Source organism: Acanthopagrus latus, chromosome 6 (genome assembly GCF_904848185.1).
Source record: "Acanthopagrus latus isolate v.2019 chromosome 6, fAcaLat1.1, whole genome shotgun sequence".
In the NCBI taxonomy this organism is placed as follows: Eukaryota; Metazoa; Chordata; class Actinopteri; order Spariformes; family Sparidae; genus Acanthopagrus; species Acanthopagrus latus.
The window spans coordinates 7,689,718-7,712,421 of record NC_051044.1 but is presented as its reverse complement, the minus strand read 5'-3'; the positions used below and the strand labels follow the sequence as shown (position 1 = coordinate 7,712,421).

The 22,704-nt window shown below is 40.7% G+C and overlaps 1 protein-coding gene across 1 annotated transcript; it reads left to right on the top strand.

Annotated features, from left to right (window-relative positions):
• The first annotated feature begins 1,007 nt into the window (after positions 1-1,007).
• Positions 1,008-19,594, top strand: lrig2 (leucine-rich repeats and immunoglobulin-like domains 2). The gene is made up of 18 exons (XM_037101472.1): positions 1,008-2,103; positions 2,957-3,031; positions 3,297-3,431; positions 3,853-3,996; positions 4,221-4,364; positions 4,649-4,792; positions 5,102-5,245; positions 7,840-7,920; positions 8,283-8,354; positions 8,555-8,623; positions 10,101-10,264; positions 10,604-10,915; positions 11,584-11,865; positions 12,288-12,728; positions 12,910-13,062; positions 14,375-14,515; positions 14,937-15,206; positions 16,266-19,594. Exons 1-18 carry the CDS (start codon positions 1,916-1,918, stop codon positions 16,496-16,498), a joined length of 3,192 nt encoding a protein of 1,063 aa, XP_036957367.1. The 5' UTR covers positions 1,008-1,915; the 3' UTR covers positions 16,499-19,594.
• The last annotated feature ends 3,110 nt before the right edge of the window (positions 19,595-22,704 follow it).

Genomic DNA, 22,704 nt, shown 5'->3' with positions numbered 1-22,704 from the left:
GTTGCAAGTAAACTGATGCTGCTAAGTAAAAGGCAGAAAAATGCACAGAACGTATTCAAAGCAGGCTTTACCCTGAGTAAAAAGTACCCAAATGTTATACTAATACATTTTACTAAAATTCTTAATTTTACATCGATAAAAGTTACCTACACAATAGTATTAGTAATAGATTTTGTCTTTTGACTCAGTAAACTTAATATACAAACTGACCGTAAAAGAACAACACGATTTCATACTGCTTTGTTTATATGTGGCGGACCCTGCCACCTTTCTAGCATCAAACAGTGTTCTGGGGAGCTTATTTTCTTCTGAAAACAGCTTCTTTATTCACATATGGAAACAATAATTTCTTCTCCAAAAGTAGATAGCACATTTTGCTGGAAAATTAAAGATTATCAGAATGGTTATCCATACATTTTCAGTTGACTATATCATTTATTATATTTAAGCTACTTACTGTAGGGTAGTTTAATTTCTAATGATTATCTCTTCATATGTTTTGCATGCATTAATTTTGATTTGTAGCCAGTAGGTGATGTTGTCAACTATGTAGTGAATTACAAATAGGCATAAAGAAATAAAGTATTAGTACCTCAGATTTGTATGCTACTTTACTACACTACTACTCTAAAATGTACTTAGTTACATTCCACCACTGAAGGCAAAACCATTATGTCGTCGATATTATTTAGTGTAAACAGTACTGCAGCTGTTGAGATAGTGACATAGCAAAATATATAAAACGCTCACATTTTCTGCACACACATTTCCCTATTGGATGGTCACACTGCTCCACTAGCTGAACTTGAAACCTCCTTTTGACCTCAGGGCAATTAAAACATATGATCCAAAAACAGGTATTACAGCAATATTTGTTATATTGCCATGATTTAACAGATAACAATGATAATCAACAAAACATGAAAAAACAATGATACTTATGATACAGTAATCATTAGTAATTTATTTAACTCTCTTTTATTGTATTTTATTATGGTGCATTTGAATTTCTCGACTCTTTTCTGCGTTGCTGATATGTTTCAATCTTTTCTTTTCAGTGGTAAGCACTGTAACTTTGCTTAAAAAGATTCTGTATAAAAACTTTACAATTATTATTACTACTACTGCTTCCCATCAAAATTGATACATAACTTTATTTTTATAAGTTCTATTCTACATGTCTAAAAGACATGATTACAAATACTTATTAATTGTACATTAAATAGGGAGAGATAAGGGAGAGAGCTGAAAATACCACCAATGAACGCAAGGATGTGAAACACCAGCTCATTCAGGAGCAAAACTTTTTGCTGTGTACAGTGGACTATATAAAAAACATATTGGACTGACATCCAATCAAATCGCAGGAAATGTTTGACAAGCGTAAGCACGGATCAATAGAAAAACAGTAAGTATGCTAGAAAGGGGCGGGGCGTAGGATATCCTATGTCATCAACTCAAGGCGCTTTGTTGTTCTTTCGGGAAAGAAAGACGGAGGAAAATACTGTTTGTACACTGTAAACATTCAAGCCGAGCAAGGATTATACTTCATTTGGCTCAATATAATCCAGCGACAACCAAGTGTGGAGTTAAACCGATGTCGTCCGGTTGAAAGTGGCGCATTTGTGGGACCAAATCACTTCAGCGTTAACGTTAGCAACTCCGGGAGGGTGTCCAGATCGGAGCGGAAGGAATTCCAGGCACTGGGAAGAAGGGGGAGAAATCCGCTGCGATGCCTCAAGCGAGTCGGATAAAAACTGCCTGGAGTAATGGCACTTTAAACCTGAAGTATGTGTCCGTTTGACTCGTATCCAATCGCAGGAGCAATTTAATGGTGGTTTTGTAACTGTTAACGTGCCAGTTTTAGCGAGTTAGCCACGTAGCTACGTAGCCTTCCAGTAGGAAGTCATTTAAAATGGCGGAAGGTTGGCCCATTCCTTCGGCCCTTGTCTTCATGCTGTTGACTTTGAGTGCCTGGGCTGTGGAGTCTTGTCCTGCTCCTTGCTCCTGCTCCAAAGGACAAGATGAGGTTCATATTCTGGACTGCAACAGGAAAAGGCTGTCGACGGTTCCCCAGGACCTACCAGACGGGATATCCCAAGTGTAAGTACACAACCGGATAGACACAAGTGTGTTGAAGTTAGTCCTGTGCTGGATCCACAGCACTGATTTGTTGCTTAACCAAGGCATGCACCATAACATACCAAGAAAACCCATTTAGATGTGTTTTATACAGTTGATCCTCTCTCTTGATAACATTGTTTTTGTGTCTTGGTTTGTTTAAAGACGCAGACTTTGTGCATATTTTCCAATTTCCCTTATTTTTTTTATGAAGACATTAAGACACTAAAATAATGATCATTGCTAGTGTTGTTCACAAAGCCTACTATTCTTGCATAAGACATTGACATAGAAATAAGTGCGATGAAATATGTTTTTGTAATCTCCATATTAGAAATCATGTATAATAAAAATACATAATAGTACTGTATTTTAAAGACCAGTTAACTTTTAATTCTTAAGAATATTATGACATTGGAATTGTAGTTTGAAACATTAAATATTCCACATAAATAGAATCAAACCATATTACCAAAACTATATTTTATTGCCTAATTATTAATACGGTCTTCCAAATGATCAAATCTTTTTAAAATGGTTCAAAAGAGAAGGAGCATTATAATATTCACAATGAGCGCATTTGTCTGTGGTTTCTGTGCTGTATTGAAGTGTATTAGTTACAGATAGTTGTACCTAATAAACCAAAAAGTGAAAGCGATATCAAGTGGGGGTGGTTTTGAGTTAATTACTCAGAATTTATATTACTTTTGGAGAGAAACCCTGTGAGCTGTGATCTGACTGATGCAACAAATGTAAATCTTAATCATTTACTGTGCCCACTTCAATTTGCACCCTTTTTAATATGATACTAATGTTATGTTGTTTTTAATTTCAGCACCATGAATCATAACGAGCTGACTAGTCTTCCCTATCTTGGAGATGTTTCCCCAAATATCACCTCCCTGTCATTGTAAGTATAGAATCTCCTTCAGGTTTCCATGTCTCTCCTGTCACTCCTTTTACCAAATGCTCAATATAAGCCTTAGGTTTATTTATGTTAAATTATGCTGTTTTGATGCCGTATTGGGTCTCTATAGTTATACCAAAACATTGGCTTTATACCATGTACCTCGTCTTGATGGTGGGGTTTGAGTATGCCATAGACAGACATAGGTTGTCTCAGTAATGAGTGTAGTTATGAATACTAATACTTGATTATTTTTTGTGTGATTTAGAGTCCATAATCGGATCTCGGAGCTGTTGATGCATCAGCTGCAGCCATACGTTTCCTTGGAGACTCTGGACCTGACCTCCAACTCCATCTCTGAGCTCAAAGCTGGATCCTTCCCCTCCATGCAGTTAAAATATCTGTAAGCAACAAAGCTTATTTAAATCATCTTCATCTAACTTTTTTAAATCAATGAAGGTAAGAACACATTACCTGCAAGAGTAGCCCAACTGTACAGATTTAATAGAAAATAAAATAGATACAATTTGTATAGTAACATCATCAGAAGGTTGAATGAGCTCTGTATAATAACAGTAACATAATGTAGTATTTATGGCTGTTGGAAGTATTACAGAAAACATATTAAGCAAAGTAGTACTGTTCAGTTAAGGACAAGTTCAGGTGTCCTTATTATGTCAGAGCACATCATCTTGTTGTCGACCAACTAACTTTGTGGTGCCTCTTTCTATGGATATTCACATAAACAGTAGGTGTAACTATGGAGCAAACTTTATTCTCCTTCTTGATTTTACCTCTAATGTTTCTGCTCTTTTATCTCATAGGAATTTGAGTAATAATAGGATCAGCGTCCTCGAGCCTGGCTGCTTTGAAAACATCTCCAGCTCCCTGCTGGTGCTGAAGCTGAACAGGAACAGATTAGTGATGCTGCCATCTAAAGTCTTCAAACTTCCGCAGCTTCAGTTCCTGTGAGTATCATATGATGTGTTTTTAGCGTAAAACTAAAATCACTGGTTAAAAATGTGGCTGATAGTTTGCAGACAAATCTGTGGATTTTCATTCTATTGTAGCAACTCAGACTGAAGTACTCGGTTGAGTTTACTGTAAATCCAGTCCAAAAATATTCCAGCGGCCCTGCCTTTGTGTATGAGTGCACATGGTTGAAATAAACTGATTCTCTCCCTCCTTGTAGTGAAATGAAGCGTAACAAGATCAAGATTGTGGACAGCCTGACATTCAAAGGGATGGACTCGCTGAGGTCACTGAAGATGCAGAGGAATGGCATCACTAAGCTCATGGATGGAGCCTTTTTTGGGCTTAACAACATTGAAGAACTGTGAGGACACACTTCACACTCTACTTTCAACACTTTTAATGGAAATGGTGCATAGAGTGTAAATCCTAATAGTAAAAGCGGTCTGCAAATGCCCAAAGATGGGTGGGGAAAACCAAAATTATGAAGAAAATATTATCGCTTATTCTGTATCTTTTTCAGAACAGTGTGCTGGTCATGTTGTCAGCCATATTCGCTTTGTCAGATTTGTTATGAGATCAAATCGATTCACATTATGATAGTTGTTTTTGTTAATGCTGCTTTGGTTTCCCCCATCTGTCTCTCAGAGAGCTGGAGCACAATAACCTAACCGAGGTCAACAAAGGTTGGCTGTATGGCCTTCGCATGCTGCGTGTCCTGCGGGTCAGCCAGAATGCTGTCGGCATCATCCGACCAGACGCCTGGGAGTTTTGCCAAAAGCTGGAGGAACTGTGAGTGTGTCTGCTTCATAGCTCAAATCCTAAGAGTCCCCACTTTCTTTCATCAGCCCTGGGCTCTGAAATTCATTCTGTGTGCTCAGAAGAGTTGCTGTTATCTTGCTGCAGCACTGTTGGCTGTCTGGAGCTGACTCAGCCTGTCTCGCCTCTGGTGGATGTAGGATATATTTGAACAGTTTTCTGAAAATGTCTTAACTTTGGAGTATCATCTTTGAATGTGGTATTACATTAACACACTAGACTGCCGTTCATATGAAAAGTCTTTGAACTAATCCCTATCATATCTGTGGTTGTTTTGTGCAGAGACTTGTCCTTCAATCACCTGACTAGACTTGAGGAGACAGCGTTTGTGGGATTGGGTCTCCTGGAGAGCCTGAACCTGGGAGAAAACTCCATCAGTCATTTGGGAGAGGGAGTGTTCAGTGGCTTGGCAAGTCTTCGCACCCTGTAAGTGCTATCATTAATACATCTGTCTAGAATCTGTGGTACATTTTTTGATCTAAGAAGTCAAATGAACCTTGGTATGCAAAATGTAACCAAGTCCTGGCATGTTCTTGGCTCTGTGCATTCTCATGAAGGCTGCTGACAAAAGTAGGTCCTCTTGTTTCACTCTTAATGTGTAGTACTTGTCCTGTCTTGAGTACACTTTCCTAGTAATCTTTAGAGTTTTAGGAAAAATAACATTAGAAATTAGCAGCATATTTGGTCTTTAGCTTCTAATATTGTCTTTGTTGTGTTCTAATCCTGCTTGTCAAGAGTCATCTGTTGTGTTTAGTCTTAGATCCAACCACCCAATGTAATTTCCATAGAATCCAGTTCTCTTGGTTTTGTGTTCACTGTCTTGTCATTCACTGTGGACGTCATGTGGATTTTGGAAGTAGCTCAAACTTTAATCTTTGAGCATTGGTGTCAGGGCATAAACCGATTACAATACTTGACCACTTGATTTCAAAGCAGGTGGCAGACAGAATAAGCAATACTGTTCAATATGTGACCGTGAAACCATTGGCTGGTGGCAATTCAACTAAACAGAGGCATACTGGGCTAAAACATGATAGTCTTGATAATGAACTAACATTACAAGGGTGTTTACTGACACATTGGTCTACAACTCATCTGTGGATGTCAGCTACAGGTTTTGGGGTCAGTGAGGCAGTGTTTGATAGATCTGACATATTGAAACCTAATAAACCAACCTTCTAAGCAATTGTTCAGAGTAAGGGGGTGATCTAAAGATCGAAGTACATGCTCTACAGATAATGAGTGCATCAACCTGTGTCTTTTCTTGTAAATGTCCAGTACAATCAGTAACATCAGTGTTGTCATGAGTTTATTAGCTGGTGGGAAAACATCCTCGCCACGTCATCCCTATTGATGTGAACCGCATACTGTAAAGGTTGATGTAATATTGGGCCGGGGAGGGAGAGTGTCGGTCTCAACGCTGCAGTTTAGCCAAAGGCCAAGAGATGACGGTTGATCGAAATCTTTGCCGAGTGTAGGTAGACCAAGACTCGCACTGCTCTGGGATTTGAGCTTGTTTGCTGTTTAATATTTCATCAAGCAGGGATGATATAATATCAACATGTAATATGCTCAACATTTCAGTGTCTATGGAGCATATCAACAAATAACAAAGCCGCTCTGGCTTTGTCAGGGAGAGAAAATGGGACATGCTTTCTTTGGGTGTTGAATACAATAAATTGTTTTGCACTGCTCTGTTTATCAAGTTAATCTGTGTTTTCTCTAACAGTATGTGTGCTCCTGCATTTATGCTTACTACCTCAGTGCCACACAATACATTACTTTGTTTGTTTGAATAGGGTAGAAGTCTGCTGCCTTTACACACCAATTCTGTTCACAGTTTGTGTGTTTTGCAGAATATTAAACCCCTGTTACACTGGATAAAAAACTCACTAATGCACACCACCACGTGACTTCTGTCTTTAGGCGAAAACCGTACAATCTGCATTCATTCTGGGGTCATATGATTCAGCTGTAGTGCCAGGTATTTGTGAACTGTGCCGAAAACATGAAATTTGAGTAGGCACGCTCATTTTCACGTTTCATTTTCATTTCCTGGTGTGATGTTATAACATACACTGAAGTTCCAGACATTGCAAATACTTTCCGTCCATATCCGTTCAAGTAGCACTCAAACATCACTCAGTCAGCGTTGAGTTTAAAAGACAGGTGGAAGTAAATGCTTAAGAGGTAACCACTGCAATATTGTCACCAGCCTCCTTGTTACCTCCTTCTGTTCCCTGTTTTCAGGCACATTTGTGATGTCAAATGTGACAGACCACAAAAACAAAACAAAACAGAAAGACAAACTTGTCTTCTGGCAGTGGAAAAGGATTTAATTGCCTATTTGTTGCCCACATTAAAAAAAACCAAAAAAACCTGCATCTACACACTCATTTTTGTGTAATGTTAACACCATCACAAAAGCTTGAAAATACTCTAGCTTTGGGTAAAACATATCATCCTAATGTAGAAAGTACGTCCTCTTCATTATACATTAATCTGTGTCTAGGAAGTGTTGAGAAGAGAGCGAGTTGTGAACTCATTATTCGCCACACAGAGTTCTGCGAAAGCCACTGAGCTGTAAAGAGAACATATTTGGGAGCTTGACCGTCCTGGGAGCTTTCATGGGAGAGGGGAACTGGAAAGTGCCGAAGTCCTTTCAGAGGTGGCCAGGCATGAGCAAAGAGAAACAAAAGAGCCCATGACCCATCCTGTAAACACAAGGACTTTCTGGGTTTCCAGCGGACCCATGAACTGTCCCAGTGCTAAACAGAGCCAATTAATTTCCCCTCATCAGAACAGCGGGGGCAGCGAACTGTGACACACTGTGGAAGAACGGTGTCTCAGATTGTTAGTGTCCTAACTGAGAGTCACTGCTGCTGACAGCCACAGTGGAGATAATGTGCCCTCTCTGCGGTCTTAAAAAAAAAAAAAGAACGTTTGCAGGAGGAGTCATTACAGCTCCAGTCTCTGTGGAGAGTGTTTAAGATCTAAAATGTGACTCTTTCTTTTTTCAGTGATATCCGCAATAATGAAATCTCCTGGGCCATTGAAGACTCCATTGGTGTTTTCGATGGCATGAAGAAGCTGAACACACTGTGAGCACTTTAAGATTTTACACATTTATATTTAGATGAGAACACAGACAGATTTAGATTTATTATTCATGTTTCTAAATGATCTTGCATTTAGAAAATTAAAGCAGATGCATCTGCGTTCCAGAGATTTGACTGTATACAACCTTGGAGGGAGAATATAAAGTGTTTTTGTACTTGACAGGTTTTATTTTGCAGTGAAGTTGTTTCTCAGGTTTATTTTAAGGCTGGTCAAATGGCTTAATTTAGTTTCAATGAAAAGATGCTGACACAGCAGTCCCAGAGTGCCATAAAAAGTTACCCAGCAGCACGTTTTTATTGCAACCCTCTTACCGAACATAATATAAAGTCGTTTTATTTTCCAGGATCCTACAGAGGAACAAAATCAAATCAATCACCAAGAAAGCGTTCGAGGGCCTGGAGGAGCTGGAGCACCTGTGAGTAAAGCTGCTGCGCACTCTCTGTTTTTCTACACAGTTAAACTTCAGTCTCCGAAGGATCAGTTATTAATGTTGAATGATTAAAGATAGCAGGGGGCTTTTATTACACTGCGATGTTGTTGTCTTGTGCTTGTGAAATACCATTTTGATCAAATCGCGTCATAAGTGTCTGATCCATATTTCTGTCCTCTCCGCAGGGACCTCAGTAAGAATGGCATCATGTCGATACACCCGGAGGCGTTGTCCCATACGAAGCTCAAAGTCTTGTAAGTAGACACAAAATGAGTCTTACAGCTCTCATAAGCACATTTCAAAGCCACCTAGTCCCTGTGTTAATATTGCTTATGTGACTGAATTACTCTTATTGCTTTCATTAAAAACTAATTATGATGATTAAGTGTCACTGCAATTACTGGGCATGATTGGCATTGTGTAGTCATTTGAAGAAGGTGTTAGACTCTGAAAGTTGTTGACTTAGTGTAACTTCAGTAATGAAAGGATGGAAGAGCAGTGCCACCTGAGTATGTTTGGTGATCACTATAAAAATGTTTGTAATTCTTAAGTCATTAGATGGTTGTCTTAATAAAACCACACATGTTTTGTCTCAGTCGGGCAAGCAGAGATCTTCCGATGCAACTTTTGAGTTGCAGCATCATCGTCTGCTTTGTTTGGGGCGGTTGTCTCTCCTGCCTGTGAGGGGAGACAGTGGAAATGTTAAGTCTCTTGCCTTTTTGAGGTTTTGATTTTAGGAGTGTCTCTCTCAGGCAGCGGCTAACAAATGTATCATGACAGTATTCATATCCTGCGATTAATTAGTCTGCTGCTCTTATAGAATATAGCACTATTTTCTTGATGAGTGGATAAAGTGGCTTTGCTCACTAACCTAGCTACAGGAACATAATGACAACACCCTTGTAATTAAGATTTATTTTAGGATAAATAGAAGTGTGTTAAAACATGGTGTTGTGAGCAGTGAATCAATTTTCCTGACTTGATAAAGATCCTTTAAACTGTAATTTGGTTCCTATGTTTGGTTGCCTTTTGATGTCTCCTGCTGACTGGTTTAAACATATGACAGTGGTAATGGTTACGCCTTTCAATAACCTCTTTCCATAAACAGAATTTGGCCATTCATAACAGTTTTATGTGGCTGTTTATCACTGTTTGTTTTCTGAACTGTGTTTGGTTTTTTTTCAGTTGCCTAGTGGGATTGTTTTTTTTTCTGTATATATGAACTGCTATAAAAGTTGCCTCAAGTGACATTAAAGTTTTATGAATGTACTCTTTTATCAACCAAGACTTGCCTTTAGGGGGTTCAGATAAGCAAGGCTATTTTAGCAAGAATCATCAGTCATTGTTAAAGAGCCACCAGAGCTCTGTTTTCATGATAGTGGGTATAATAAAATACAGCTACTTCTTCCTTGCCTGCTCACTGTTACTCAGTTGCAAGCAGCCCTGGACTTATTATTGTTATTTTGTCAGAGGGAATAACAACCCTCTTTGAATTATTCAGATAATTTTAACCTTAATTTTAAGCAAGTAAATGCAGGTTTGCTTTTTCTAAAAAGGGTAAATTACAAAGCACTTTCTCAAATGCTCACAAACAAATCCTGGAAATCCCAAATTCACATTCGTGTTCTCAGCGGGTACATCTCATCCTTTTATCTCTGCAGTAATTTGATGATTCCAACTAATTTTACAATGACTCATCTCACGCTTCCTCCATTACCTTTCTGTTCTCAGCGTCCTGAACACAAGCAGCCTGCTGTGTGACTGCCACATGCAGTGGCTAGGGCCTTGGTTGACTGACAGCCAGTTCCAGCAGTCTGTCTCGGCTATCTGTGCTCATCCTGCCAGCCTTCTTGGCCGCAGTGTCCTGTCCATCACCGCGGAAGAGTTTGTTTGTGGTCAGTCCAATTCTTTTTCTTCCCTTTTCTTTTCTTTATTATACTGTTCCCAGTCTGATCCAGTGTTGATAGTCACTAGTGAGCTCAATCGAAAATTGTTGGCATCATCTGGGAAAGAGTATTGAGTTTTCTTTCTTAGTTCCACACGCTAGCATATTGCGTCACTCTGGAAGTTTACTTTTAACAGGTTTAATAAGCAAAATGTCTGGAACAGTTTGGGAAAAACTGTTGTCAGGTTCTAATAGATTGGAGCTGACTGTTTTATTACTGTTCCTGAACTGGCATGCTTAATTTAAAATGCTGAGTTTCACATTTTCTCTTTTCCCTGCTCCTCCACAGATGATTTCCCCAAACCTCATATCACAACTCACCCAGAGACGTGTGTGGCATTGCGGGGAAACAATGTGACTCTGAGCTGCGTAGCGTCCAGCAGCAGTGATTCGCCGATGAGCACAGCTTGGCGGAAGGATGGGGAGGTGCTGTATGATGCAGAAGTCCAAAACTACGCCAGGTACCAGGAGGGAGAGCTGATCTACACCACTGTGCTTCACCTCCTTAACGTCAACTTCACTGATGAGGGGCGCTACCAGTGTGTGGTCTCCAATCACTTCGGCTCCAATTATTCCAACAGGGCCAAGCTTACTGTCAATGGTGAGGATGTTTGTCAAACACTGTGATTAATGACTGTCTGTTAATCTTTGCAGTCTGTTATGCTGCTTATCCACCAAAATTGGCAGTTCTACACAGGTTTTTTTAGATGCAAGTACACCAGCTAAAAATTGGATATTGACCCCATCCCCACTCCCTGCAAAGCAGCCCGTCTCTTATTTTTATCTGAAACGTTACGTCACATTCATGTCACGAATGCGCCAGAAACAGTTGTAACAGATAAGAAAACAATAGACCCATTGTGAAAGAGCTGTCTGTAAAACAGTGGATCAATGCTTTTGAGAGCCACAACCCCTGCAAAATTACTTTTTCCACTTTGATAATTTGAGCCATTCAGTCCACTAACAATATGAAAGTCAAGAAGAGCCACACGATTAACTAATTTTATCCCCGTTCAAGTTAGCCGTAAAATGTCTTTGAAAAGACGGCATCCCATATTCCCTCCTTTATACTTACACAATTATAATTTTATACCTGAGGGAAAAGTTTCTTGTATGTGATAATTTTATTGCTTATTGAGTGAGTCAGTGCAGTACATTTCAGACGACAGAACCCTTAGATTTAATTGTAGCAGTTATTTTATCTCTAATCTTTGATAGAGATGCGCCTTGCCTTCAAAGTCCCTTGACCCTCTGCTCTGTATCTTTTAGAGCTGCCATCCTTTCTTAAAACACCCATGGATCTGACAATCCGGACTGGAACGATGGCCAGGCTTGAGTGTGCTGCTGAAGGTCATCCATCACCCCAAATTGCTTGGCAGAAGGACGGAGGCACCGACTTCCCCGCTGCCAGAGAGCGCAGGATGCATGTAATGCCAGACGATGACATCTTCTTCATTGCTAACGTGAAGACCGAAGACATGGGAGTGTACAGCTGCACGGCTCAAAACGCAGCTGGCAGTCTGTCTGCAAACGCTACTCTCACTGTTTTGGGTGAGTCACCCACCTGATTAACAGAGCACATTACTGATGTTTTACTGCTGGGTCATTTCAGCTGAATCACTGTGCTCAAATTGGCCACTGATTTGTGTCTGTCACTCATTACACATCTTTGTTTTTGTGTTTCCTCCTCAGCAGTTTTATATAATGAAGAAGTAAATACAAACCTTGTTAGACCATTTCTTTGGGGAATACTTGAATCTGGCTGCGTGTAGCCTCTGAATCAACTGTTAGCGTACATTTCTTAATGAATATGAGTCTGAGATCTGACTTAAGATGTGCATTGGTGTATAATCAATAACTTTTTCTAATTCGAAGAACAAAAAACTTATGTCCTAACACAGATCCATCTGACACAACTGCCGCAGGGATAATCCTTATTAAATCAAAAATCAATGAATCCTCTTCTCTCTCAGAAACTCCATCCTTCATGCGACCGCTGGAGGACCGAACAGTGGCCCGAGGTGAAACTGCTGTGCTTCAGTGTATAGCTGGAGGCAGTCCTGCCCCTCGTCTCAACTGGACCAAAGATGACGGGCCTCTGGTACTCACCGAGCGCCACTTCTTTGCTGCAGCCAACCAGCTCCTTATCGTAGTTGATGCTGGCCCTGCTGATGCCGGGAAATACACCTGCATCATGTCAAACACTCTGGGAACAGAACGTGGCCACATCTACCTGAGTGTCTCGCCATCACCAAACTGCGATACCGGCACGGGATATGACCAGGACGGCTGGACCACCGTGGGCATTGTGGTGATTGTGGTGGTGTGTTGTGTGGTTGGAACCTCGCTGGTGTGGGTCATTGTCATCTATCACATGCGCAGGAAGAGCGAGGACTACAGCATCACCAACACAGGTCAGCAGTTTAGACACATAACCATCTGTGACATGTTTAGCCTTATTTGAAGGTTAATCCGATGGGGGTGGCTGTTTGAAAGCCATGAAATGTGTCTGTGGGGACAGCACTTTGTTGTGAGGATGAGACTGTTTCACAGAACTCGAGACAGTGTAACAAAATATGTCTCTGTCTGTTCCAGATGAGATGAATTTGCCAGCAGACATCCCCAGCTACCTGTCCTCGCAGGGTACTTTGTCAGAGCCGCAGGAAGGCTACAGTAACTCTGAGGCTGGCAGCCACCAGCAGCTCATGCCTCCGCTCTCCAATGGATACGTCCATAAGGGCACAGATGGTGAGTAATCGCTCTCATGGATTTGGTGAGGGTTTCCTGCCATGTTTGACAAACCCTTTGTCTCAGCGCCATGAAAGATGCTATTTTTACTCTGTTGTTTTGTGGTTATCCAGAATAATCATTTTGTGGTATCTATGACACAGGCTTTGATTTATCACAGTGACAACAATGATTATGTCATGAGTGGGTTTCTTTTGCATGACATAAGCACACACAGAATTTGTTATAGTTATCATCTATGAACTGCACGTATAAGGAAAGTTTATACACACACTTGTTTTCCACTATTATTCAGAATGTTATATGTATCATGTAAACAACAGATTCCGTTATACTATTCTGAATTATGCCTTGGAATGTAGCATTTTCCGATTTAAACATGTGGGATATGCAGATATTAGTCAGGTTTTAGGACCCTTCATGTAACGTGCAGACAGAGCATTAGAAGTTTGCATCTCAATTTGAGTGTCGAGTAGAGTTAACAAAACACAGCCTCATGACTGTTTACAATCAGCTCTGCGTGTTGCAAAGCCAAGAGTCTGCAAGGCGGGTATAGAAACACAAAAAGGAAACCGCATTTCTGGTTGGAAGGAGAAACACACCTCCTTTTGAAATAAACCCACATTTTTGACATGCTCAAATATCCCACTGACTTTTTTAAAGAAGGTGGTTGAACTAATGAACGATAGAGTATGCAGGGCTGGGTGTGAACAGGAATATTCGTTGAATAATCATTTAATAATAATGATAATAATCATCATCACAGTTTAGCAGAACATTGTCTCTTTGGGGAAAAAAAATGAATATTTTGTGCATGTAAACATAGTTACTGGTGCCTCCTACAGCTGGAATCTAATAAAAACTTAAACAGCAGGCCCTGATGGTCTACCTGTGGTAGTCAGTTATTCATGGGTTTACATTGTAGTAATACCCAGTTGTGACTGACTCATTTCTGCTGCTCTTATTCTCATCTAACGGGTTGAGTTATGTCATCATTGTGATCACAAGAATACAAGAGTTTGTCAAGTTATCATCAAGATGATGGGATTATTGAGTATCCACAAGAAAACACACACAGATACACTGCTACCACTGCTGCTTTCCACTGTATTGCTTCTGACACAAAAAAAAGAAACAAAAGCCTTTCCTGAGAAAATGTATTTAAACAACATAGAGCTTACCGGATGTCTTTTTCAGGATCCAAAGGTTTTTGGATCCTCCCATTCACATTAGCTTCTCGTTTCTGCGTTTGTGTTTTCGGTTCAGAGCCCTGCTGAAACAAGACACTGAATAATTATCATGTTTGTCCCAGGTGTGTGTTATGGAGACACAGGCAGCGAGGTGGAAACTGAGGGGAACGGCATGCTGCAGTGCAGGGTTGGTTCTCTGTTCACTGGCCGCAACAGTTTCCACCCTGGAGAGCCCCGTGAGGGACTAGCTGGACTCCCCACAGGTTGGTCTCATCCACACACAAATTGTTATGAGGTTTCTGTTTATTTTTTAATCATTAGATTATTTCTGTTTTGTTTTTTTGTTCAACATTTTTCTTGTGTAAGGGATTTTAAAACAACTATATCTATGCATTCCACTGGGCCCCCAAGCTTGTGTTATAATAAGTCAAAGCACTCACATTCAGGTGAATTGAACGTCTACCAATATGTATTTGTATATGTTTTCATTTCATTTTATTCTAACACTGTTTGAACCACTCGAATAAGGGAAAATGCACACTTCTCCAAATGATCAGGGTAGGCACATCTACTGTCTGCACACTGCAAACTGATCGAAGATGAAACCAAGCTCAGGAACAGGCTTGTAAACAAACAAACATAAGGAAATTAAGTCTTATCAAGGTGCTTCTTCTATCTTGCCAGGTGGTGCAGGTCCGCTGGTCATCTGCTCCGACTGCTACGACAACGCCAACATCTATTCACGCACTCGGGAGTACTGCCCGTACGCCTATATGGGGGAGGACGACACACTGGATAAGAGTCTACCGGGCCTGAAGGAGAGCTTCAGTGAGCATGCACAGCACAAGGACACAGCTCTGGAGAGCCTCATTAGCAACCAGGACTCCTCCATCTTTCTCACCTCACACGATAAAAGGCTCAGCAGCCACTCTCCCCCGGAGCACTATGCTAATGGTGAGGCAGAAATTCCAATTTTTACCTTTTTTGAGCAGGGTGGTGTCCTCATCCTTTTGTCTAGGTGCAAACTATCATGACCTATGTGCTGAGGCTCTTTTGGGGAAACATGCTGAATTTTCAACGTGCAGCTACTGAAAAAGAGAAAAAAACATGATTCTGAAAATACTGTCCTCGCCTTTTGCTGCTCGGCTGTTAAATCTTGCAGATTTTCTGGCAAGTTTGCTCTTGGCGTACTATTATAGACGGTGTAAACACTGAGGTCATTGATTCAACGAAGACTGTTTTTTTTTACAGACTGAGAGATCTCCCATGCAACTGGCAAACTCGGGACTGTATTTATTAGTTATTGATTTTCCAGATATGACCTATTTTTAAATGGATGTAAGGTTGTTATGAAGGTTGTCCAGGTGATCTGACTGTTGCAGACTACAGCCAACATTATATTCTCTGTGGAGATGAGATGACAAACAACTGTGTAAATAATTTGAACAACCCAAAAATTAGATACTTGAATGCTTTTTATTAATAATCCAAAGGTCTATTTTTGCAGTTGACCATTTATTCATTGCTGATTAATCTGTTGATTATTTCCTCGAGTAATCAGTGGTTGTTTGGTTCATAAAATATAACAAAGCGGTGAAAAATGTTTGCAAAAGGCCATGATGACATCCAAATGTCTTGTTTTTATCGCAACATACATAAAGATATTACGTTAACTTCAAAATACTCACATTCTGAAGACTCATTGATGGAATCAGAATTTTTCACATTTTAAAAACATTCTTTTTACTTAAACATTACTGGAACTGATTGAAATTGTGAATTAAGACTAATTGAATAGTTGACAACTTAATCCTAACCCTAATCCATAAATCGATGAATCTCTGCAGCTCTTGTTTTTAATTAATAGTAAAATAGTACTTATTATTGTTGATCTTTCAATGATGTTTTGATTAACTACAATGTTATTCTTCAAAATGTCAAACAGGGAAAAATACCATTCACATTTCAGTCCACACTTATGAATGCTAAATGCTGCGTGTGACTGTCTTGCAGATTCCCTTAGTCGGTCTTTCTGGGGAGATGGGGAAGATCCGTCATCAAAACCCCAACCAGGCGCGTCCCAGCACCCAGTGACTGTTCATAGGACACCTCCTCTGGCTTCCACTGCCAACGGGGCAGAGGAACAGAGCAAAGCAGAGGTGGACTGTTTTCCCAGCCAATGCACAAAGGCCCACAGAAGTGCCTCTAATAGGACTAACCCTCAGGAGCATCCTGCTCCCACATAGGTCCTTACACTCCACCCACGTTCTGCCTCTGATTCCTCATTGCTGCACCCCCGCCCTCTTCACCCACTACCTCCAAAGAGACTCCTCACTCTCTGCCAAAGATGCTCTCTTGTATGTTTACATTCCCCTTTCACCCAAGAGGACATGCTAACGTTCTCCACTGTGGAAAGACCGCTGTGTCAGGCTGGAGAAAAATGGACCAGTGATTAAAGTGACCTCCTTCTTGACACCTCCACCTCTGCAGGACCCCTCTCTCCCACATCCTCCACTCTTCTTTGTTCTCTTTCTAGAGAAAGCTATGAATGTATGCTTTAAAGAGCCATGTCGGATGCTGCCACGAGAGAAACCAAGATACGGTTTGAGTCTCCATAGGCTCTCTGTCCTCCGTCCCTGCTGCTGAGGGGCTGAAATTTGTCTCATCATTCCCGGTACTTATTGGAGCAGCCTGCGAGACTTTGGGAGAAATTACTAACGACCTTTTCCCAAGTGTGGATAAAATGGGGTTCAAACAAGGGACACATGTAGCTCCCTGACCAGCAGTTTGTGGTTAATACAGGAAAGAACATTGAAAACATGCTTCCCACATTCCCACAAGCATCCCGACTGACTCTAAACTATGCTATCTGGTATCCTGTTATGCAAATCCCAGAGACAGTGACACCAAAATGTGGTGTATATTATGAATATATATGAATATATCCTATATCATCTTTATCTGATCTTGTTTTTGTCCTATGTCAAAACGCAGTTGTTTTATTCCTTTATTTTATGTCTTTGTAATGATGAGCAGTTCGGGGAGAAAGCGTACAGTTTTTTTTGTTTTGTTTTGTTTTTTTTTTGCACATGTGACAATCATGGTTTAGCTGGCTATTTTCTAATGGTTGTCTATCGGATGGCCTTTTCTCACAAGCATTCTCAGTAACCTCGATCAGGTGACGACATTATGGTTTATGTGTACAGTATGCACTGATTTGTTTTTCCCTTATAGCATATCTTACAGGCACTTAATTTAATGGCGGTAAACTTTATTATGCAGTGTGCATGCTGTCTTTAAATTGTGATGGTTTATCATCACAGTTTTATCTCAAAAGGTTCACGATTCTTCCGTAGATATTGATTAAGCCTAGGTTCTCACTCGGGACTGTGAAAAATGAGAATGTATTGTTTTATTTTATAAATGTATGTGTACATAAGGATAGTAATCTATTAAATTCTGTGTCCTACTAGTCCATATTGAGGTTTTGAGACTTAAGCTGCAGTAATTTGAAGCTTTTATCGTCCCAGAAGTTTTTTTGTTTTTTTTTTACCTGTCTGTTCAGGTAGCAAGATGGAAACATGTTTTCTTGAGAACTGTGTGTTGTTCTCATCAGAAACTTTAAACGACAGCTGCCAACTTCAACAGACTGTACTGTTTCCAAATGTCAGCTATGAAATCGCTTTGAGATGCCTCTCATGTAAAAGAAATGGTGTGTTGTCTCATGTTAGTTGTCCTTACAAAAAAAAAAAAGAAAACCTCTTGATAATTGCACTTCAGAGTTGCGCAGATGTAATAAGCTTTGTTTTGTGGCATCATATTTGCAACACATTAGGCGAATCACACTCAGCTGCCTTTTTATTACACGCACCTAGCTGGAAGCAGTGCGGTATAATCCCAGCAGCTGTGCGATGCATACAGCCTTCGGCGTTTAGTTTTACCGAGGTGTACCTAGTGAACTGGCAACTGTGAGTGTAATGTGGTAATCTTTCCCAAAAAATTCCGACAGCATATTTAAATTATTTCCGTTACGTTGATGATCAGTACTGCTACATTTTATTTTTCAACAAGAAAAGGATCTGCCATGTTCCTTTTCTCCTGCTTGTGTCGGGGTTCACCGAGTGAGTGTTCAATGGTACTGAGATCGAACACTACAAATCCATAATGCTGACAGTGAAATTGTACGATGCTATATTTTCTATATTTTGGATGTATTGTCACAAATTGTTGCATATAAATTATTGTTACCTATTATCAATAGTTAATTGACTACAGTTGTTATGACCTGGGCCTGATCAGACAGTGTGTTTTTGTAAATTGCCTTTTTTGTTGAAGCTTACGATTCAGGCAACCACTAAATAACCTGTGATTGAACTGTGATTTTACCATGAAGTAAACCTGCAGATCTGCATCGCTTATTTTGTCCGGCTTGAAGTGCTTGACTTCCGAGCAGGTAGTAAGTTCAGTAAGTTCAGCTCCAGTTCCGTTTAAGGCTCTTCAGGATGAGTTGGGGGCAGCACTTTTCTGCTCTGAATTGGTAGTTTTCTCAACTCAGCTTTCTCAGACGTAAGGTGCTCCAGGCATCTGAAAATGCTGACTGCCTGTAGAAAACAAATTGGGGAAGAAAAAAAAAAAAATGCCCCTCACTACAAAAAATTGGCACTCTGTCTGACCGGGCCTTTTATGCAGCAAATGACACCGGTTCGCCTCCTTCTCTCAGCGGTACTTGCAGGTGTGATTTCCATGTCAGTCACTCTTTCAGTTCTCACTTGTTGTCATGTTTTGAAATGCTCATGCTCGCCTTCAGTTGCCAGATCAGCACATTCCGAGCCTTTTCCTGCGCATGTGGCATTACCTGGGAAGTTACAGATTCACTGGTATTATATTTTTCATGCCAGGTGGAATTTTCCTCTGTATTTTGACACATCAAAGCAGATTTTTGTCTTGTTTTTTCTCTCTGCTCTTCTCTTGGCTAAGGTCAATTCCATGCCCCTTTTTTTTAAATGAAAAATTGCCGTTGACAACTCATTGAAACGGAGCCACATGTCAGGGGGGATGTTCATCGACTCTCTGTTCAATATTTTTCTTTTTTGCCAACGCAGCGTAACATAATGTGCTTTTGTGTTGTTTCATTCTCTGAACGTCCTTTTTCTGACTTTATACCAAAGTTTAGCAGTAACTGCTGTGGCAATATCCAATGCTGCTTTTTTTTTGTATTGTCGAAGTTTTGTTTTTAATAGTATTTTTGAAACCTTGTTTGCCTGTACATTCTGTAAAGCATGTCTAAAGAGCCTTTTTTGTTACATAGCCATTACTCAGACATTAAACATGAATTCTGATAATTGTGCTTGTGTTTGGATCATGAGTGTCTGCCTCAACACTTCTATTAGGATCCTTTTTTGAATGAATTATTAAAAATGTTGACTGTTTTCTTCCCCAACGTGACATATTTAAAATATTTTGTTTGCCTGACATCCAAAGATACTGAAATTATAGGGATAAATAACAAAGACAGGCAGGAAGTGCTCACATTTCTAAGCTCAAACAAGCTAATGTTGCTTTTAAAATGCCCAGGACATTTCATCAAGTAATTTGTTTCTGATTTCTGTGACTGTCTCTCCTGACAGCAGGAGGGCTTCAAGAAAAAAGAGAGAAAATGTTCTCCGAGGATTTGCTTTGAGGTTGCATGTAATTCCAGGCACAGGGGTCTCAACCACAACATGATTTTCTGGGCGCACCATGGAACAATTTTAAAAGGCCAAGCCATCCATAATCTGGATTTAGTCATGTCAAGCCAACGCAAAGCCAGCTAATATGGTCCACCCGCGGTTTTGACATTAAGAAAAAGACCTCTTTTTTTTTTTTTAAAGTCCCTCCCCCATAAATCCAGCAGAGTCCACACAGGAAAACACACTGGCTTCACTGAATGTGAAAGACTGCATTTCGTCCGGATGAAGCCCCGCTCCCCATCAAAGACATGATGGCATTGTTAGTCATCCTCTACAAGGCCATGAGTTATTCAGCACAAATGTTCGGGGTGGGAACTCTGTATTTAAGCGCAGGCTTCCAAACGCATCACACCCGGAGAACAGAAAACCAACGCTGCCGCTCCACAAATCCTACAGAAGGTGCGCTCACTCCTTCCTCTCCACGCTTCCGGTTAGAACGTCAGTTAACCCGCTGACACGCGACTGTCCTGTGAGTCAACGCTGCCCCCAAACTGACCAAAAATCCATTAAGCCGTATTTGGAAAGGGTTTTTGGCAAAAGCAAACTGTGCATCGTTTATAACACGCTGTGAAACACGACGAGAGACGAAGTGACATTTACAAAGTTTAATTAACTTCAATAGCTGCTCTTAAACACCTCTTCAGTCCTGCAGCGTCTTGTGTTTTCGAAACACTTGTACTGAAACCAACATTTAAAGACAAAAGAGCTGTTATGGCTCTCGGCCTTGTCAAATCGTCAGGATCACAGACGTGTATCTATGCTGAATTCTTCAACATCTCTGTTTTTGTGCTCAGCGGTTGAGGTAACTACAGCTACACAAATTACTGTAATTAAGTCCTTTTTTGGGTCTACTGGGTACTTTTACTTGTATTTAAGTTTCCATTGATTATGTGCAGTGTAATTTAAATAAAAGGTAAAGATCCCTACGTGCACAGGTACGTTCAGGAACATTACCATCAGCCGTGGACATGCAGGTGTAGTAACACCCCGGAGAGGAGAACAGACTCTGTGTGAGCTCGGCCAAACTGAGAAGAACCATTTTCTTGAGACGTACTCTTCACTAAAACGTCCTCCATTTGTGCTGTTTTCTTTTTGGCTGGCTGATTATGAAACACTCGAGCTGTGCTTTAGGATGATTTTCTTTTTTTCTTTTCTTTTTTTTTTTAAAGCAGATTTTCTTTGTTGAGCTCTGAAGAGAAAGCACAACATTTTGCTTGAGACGGAGCTGCGGAATAATTTGTGAATTCATGATGAAATGAAATGTAATGAATGCGGTGCAACTTGTGTTTTCGGGTCGTCTTGTGAAACACACGAGGGCTGAGCGCTCCATGTGCATGACGTGACATTAAAAAATCTATCAATCGATCATTCACGTGTTGGAAACTACCTGGTAACCCAACGTGTAGATAAAAAAAACCCCATGGAACTGTGCAACAGGTGAACAGAAAGAGAAAGAGAAACCGCTTTTGATTACACTTCACTCTCTCCACCTCTTCTCTCTGACAATAAGGTGACACATGCGACTCTGCAGTGCACACACAGACCTCCTCCTCCCTCCACTCTGACTGTAGTCCGGAGGAAATTAACTCTGATGACCCACAGCACACACAACTTGTCGTACCTACCCATGTAAAATTTGATGCCAAAATATCAATATTTTTCAAGGTATCGTATCAAATTTAGAGATGCCAGTATCGTGACAACACGACTACGAGCAGCAGATGAAAAGGCCCCTGGCGTCAGCTGCCAGGAGGGAGGGTGCCTCGGGTGGAGGAGCTCAGTCAGGCAGGAGGGGGGGCAGCCAGGTTGTGGAGGGCTTTCGTAGGTGAGGAGAAGAGGTCTGAAGTGGATCCTCTGAGGGAGAGGAAGACAGGTGGGATCCCTGAGCTCGTTTCTCTGCAACGAGACGGTCCCACCTAGGGGTGATGGGAGACAATGACACCCGAGGTTTGCTCCTTATGTCCTTAAAACTATTGTTTTTGTCACTGCAGACAACAGGATGATGTGATGAGGGAAATGGAAGCTGTGTTTTCAACTGCTTTTATGGAGATTTCTGGATCCTCTGCACTGTTTTATAATCCTAAACGCTGGTGGATTTTGCAGTAGACTCGAACACACTTTTAAGGGCCACCCTTATTTTCAAGTGGATCCTCTTCCAGCTCGGACATGCTCGATGCTCCAGGCATGTTCACCAACGGGTCGCGGGTCATTTGTCTTCGGGAAGTGACGCTCCAAACTCTTTTGAGCAGAGACATGTGATCTGGCTCCAGGTGGGAGAATGGAGGAACAGACGGATGTTATTGAAACAGGATCTGGGTTTTCAAAATGAAACATCTTTCAGCGTGTGATCATCAATAAAAATTGAAATAAAATTATATTTTTCTGTGTGGCCCGGCACAAAATGACCCCCGGACCCAGAACAGGTACGTGGCCCGATGGTTGGGGACCACTGCCATAGAGGACACTGCTGCAGTGATCCAGTCAATGTCTCATGAACTAAACGTACATGTGATGGGATTACTTAATGAGTATAGCAAAAAAAAAGGTATTCCATTACACTTACAGAAAAAGACGTGTAATTAGATTACACTCACTCATTCGGCATACAAGATGATTACTCACAGGATTACAGGAGTCTGACACAACACTCAACAAGACTGAAACCAAATACACATTTAAGATTAAATAAAAAGCATCTAATTAATAAAATATCTTCTCTGTAG

Coding starts and splice junctions, on each gene's coding strand:
- lrig2 (XM_037101472.1), top strand. CDS start 1,916: ATGGCGGAAGGTTGGCCCATTCCTTCGGCCCTTGTCTTCATGCTGTTG. Junction 3,432..3,852: donor TCCATGCAGTTAAAATATCT/GTAAGCAACAAA, acceptor TTTATCTCATAG/GAATTTGAGTAATAATAGGA. Junction 13,063..14,374: donor CGTCCATAAGGGCACAGATG/GTGAGTAATCGC, acceptor TGTTTGTCCCAG/GTGTGTGTTATGGAGACACA.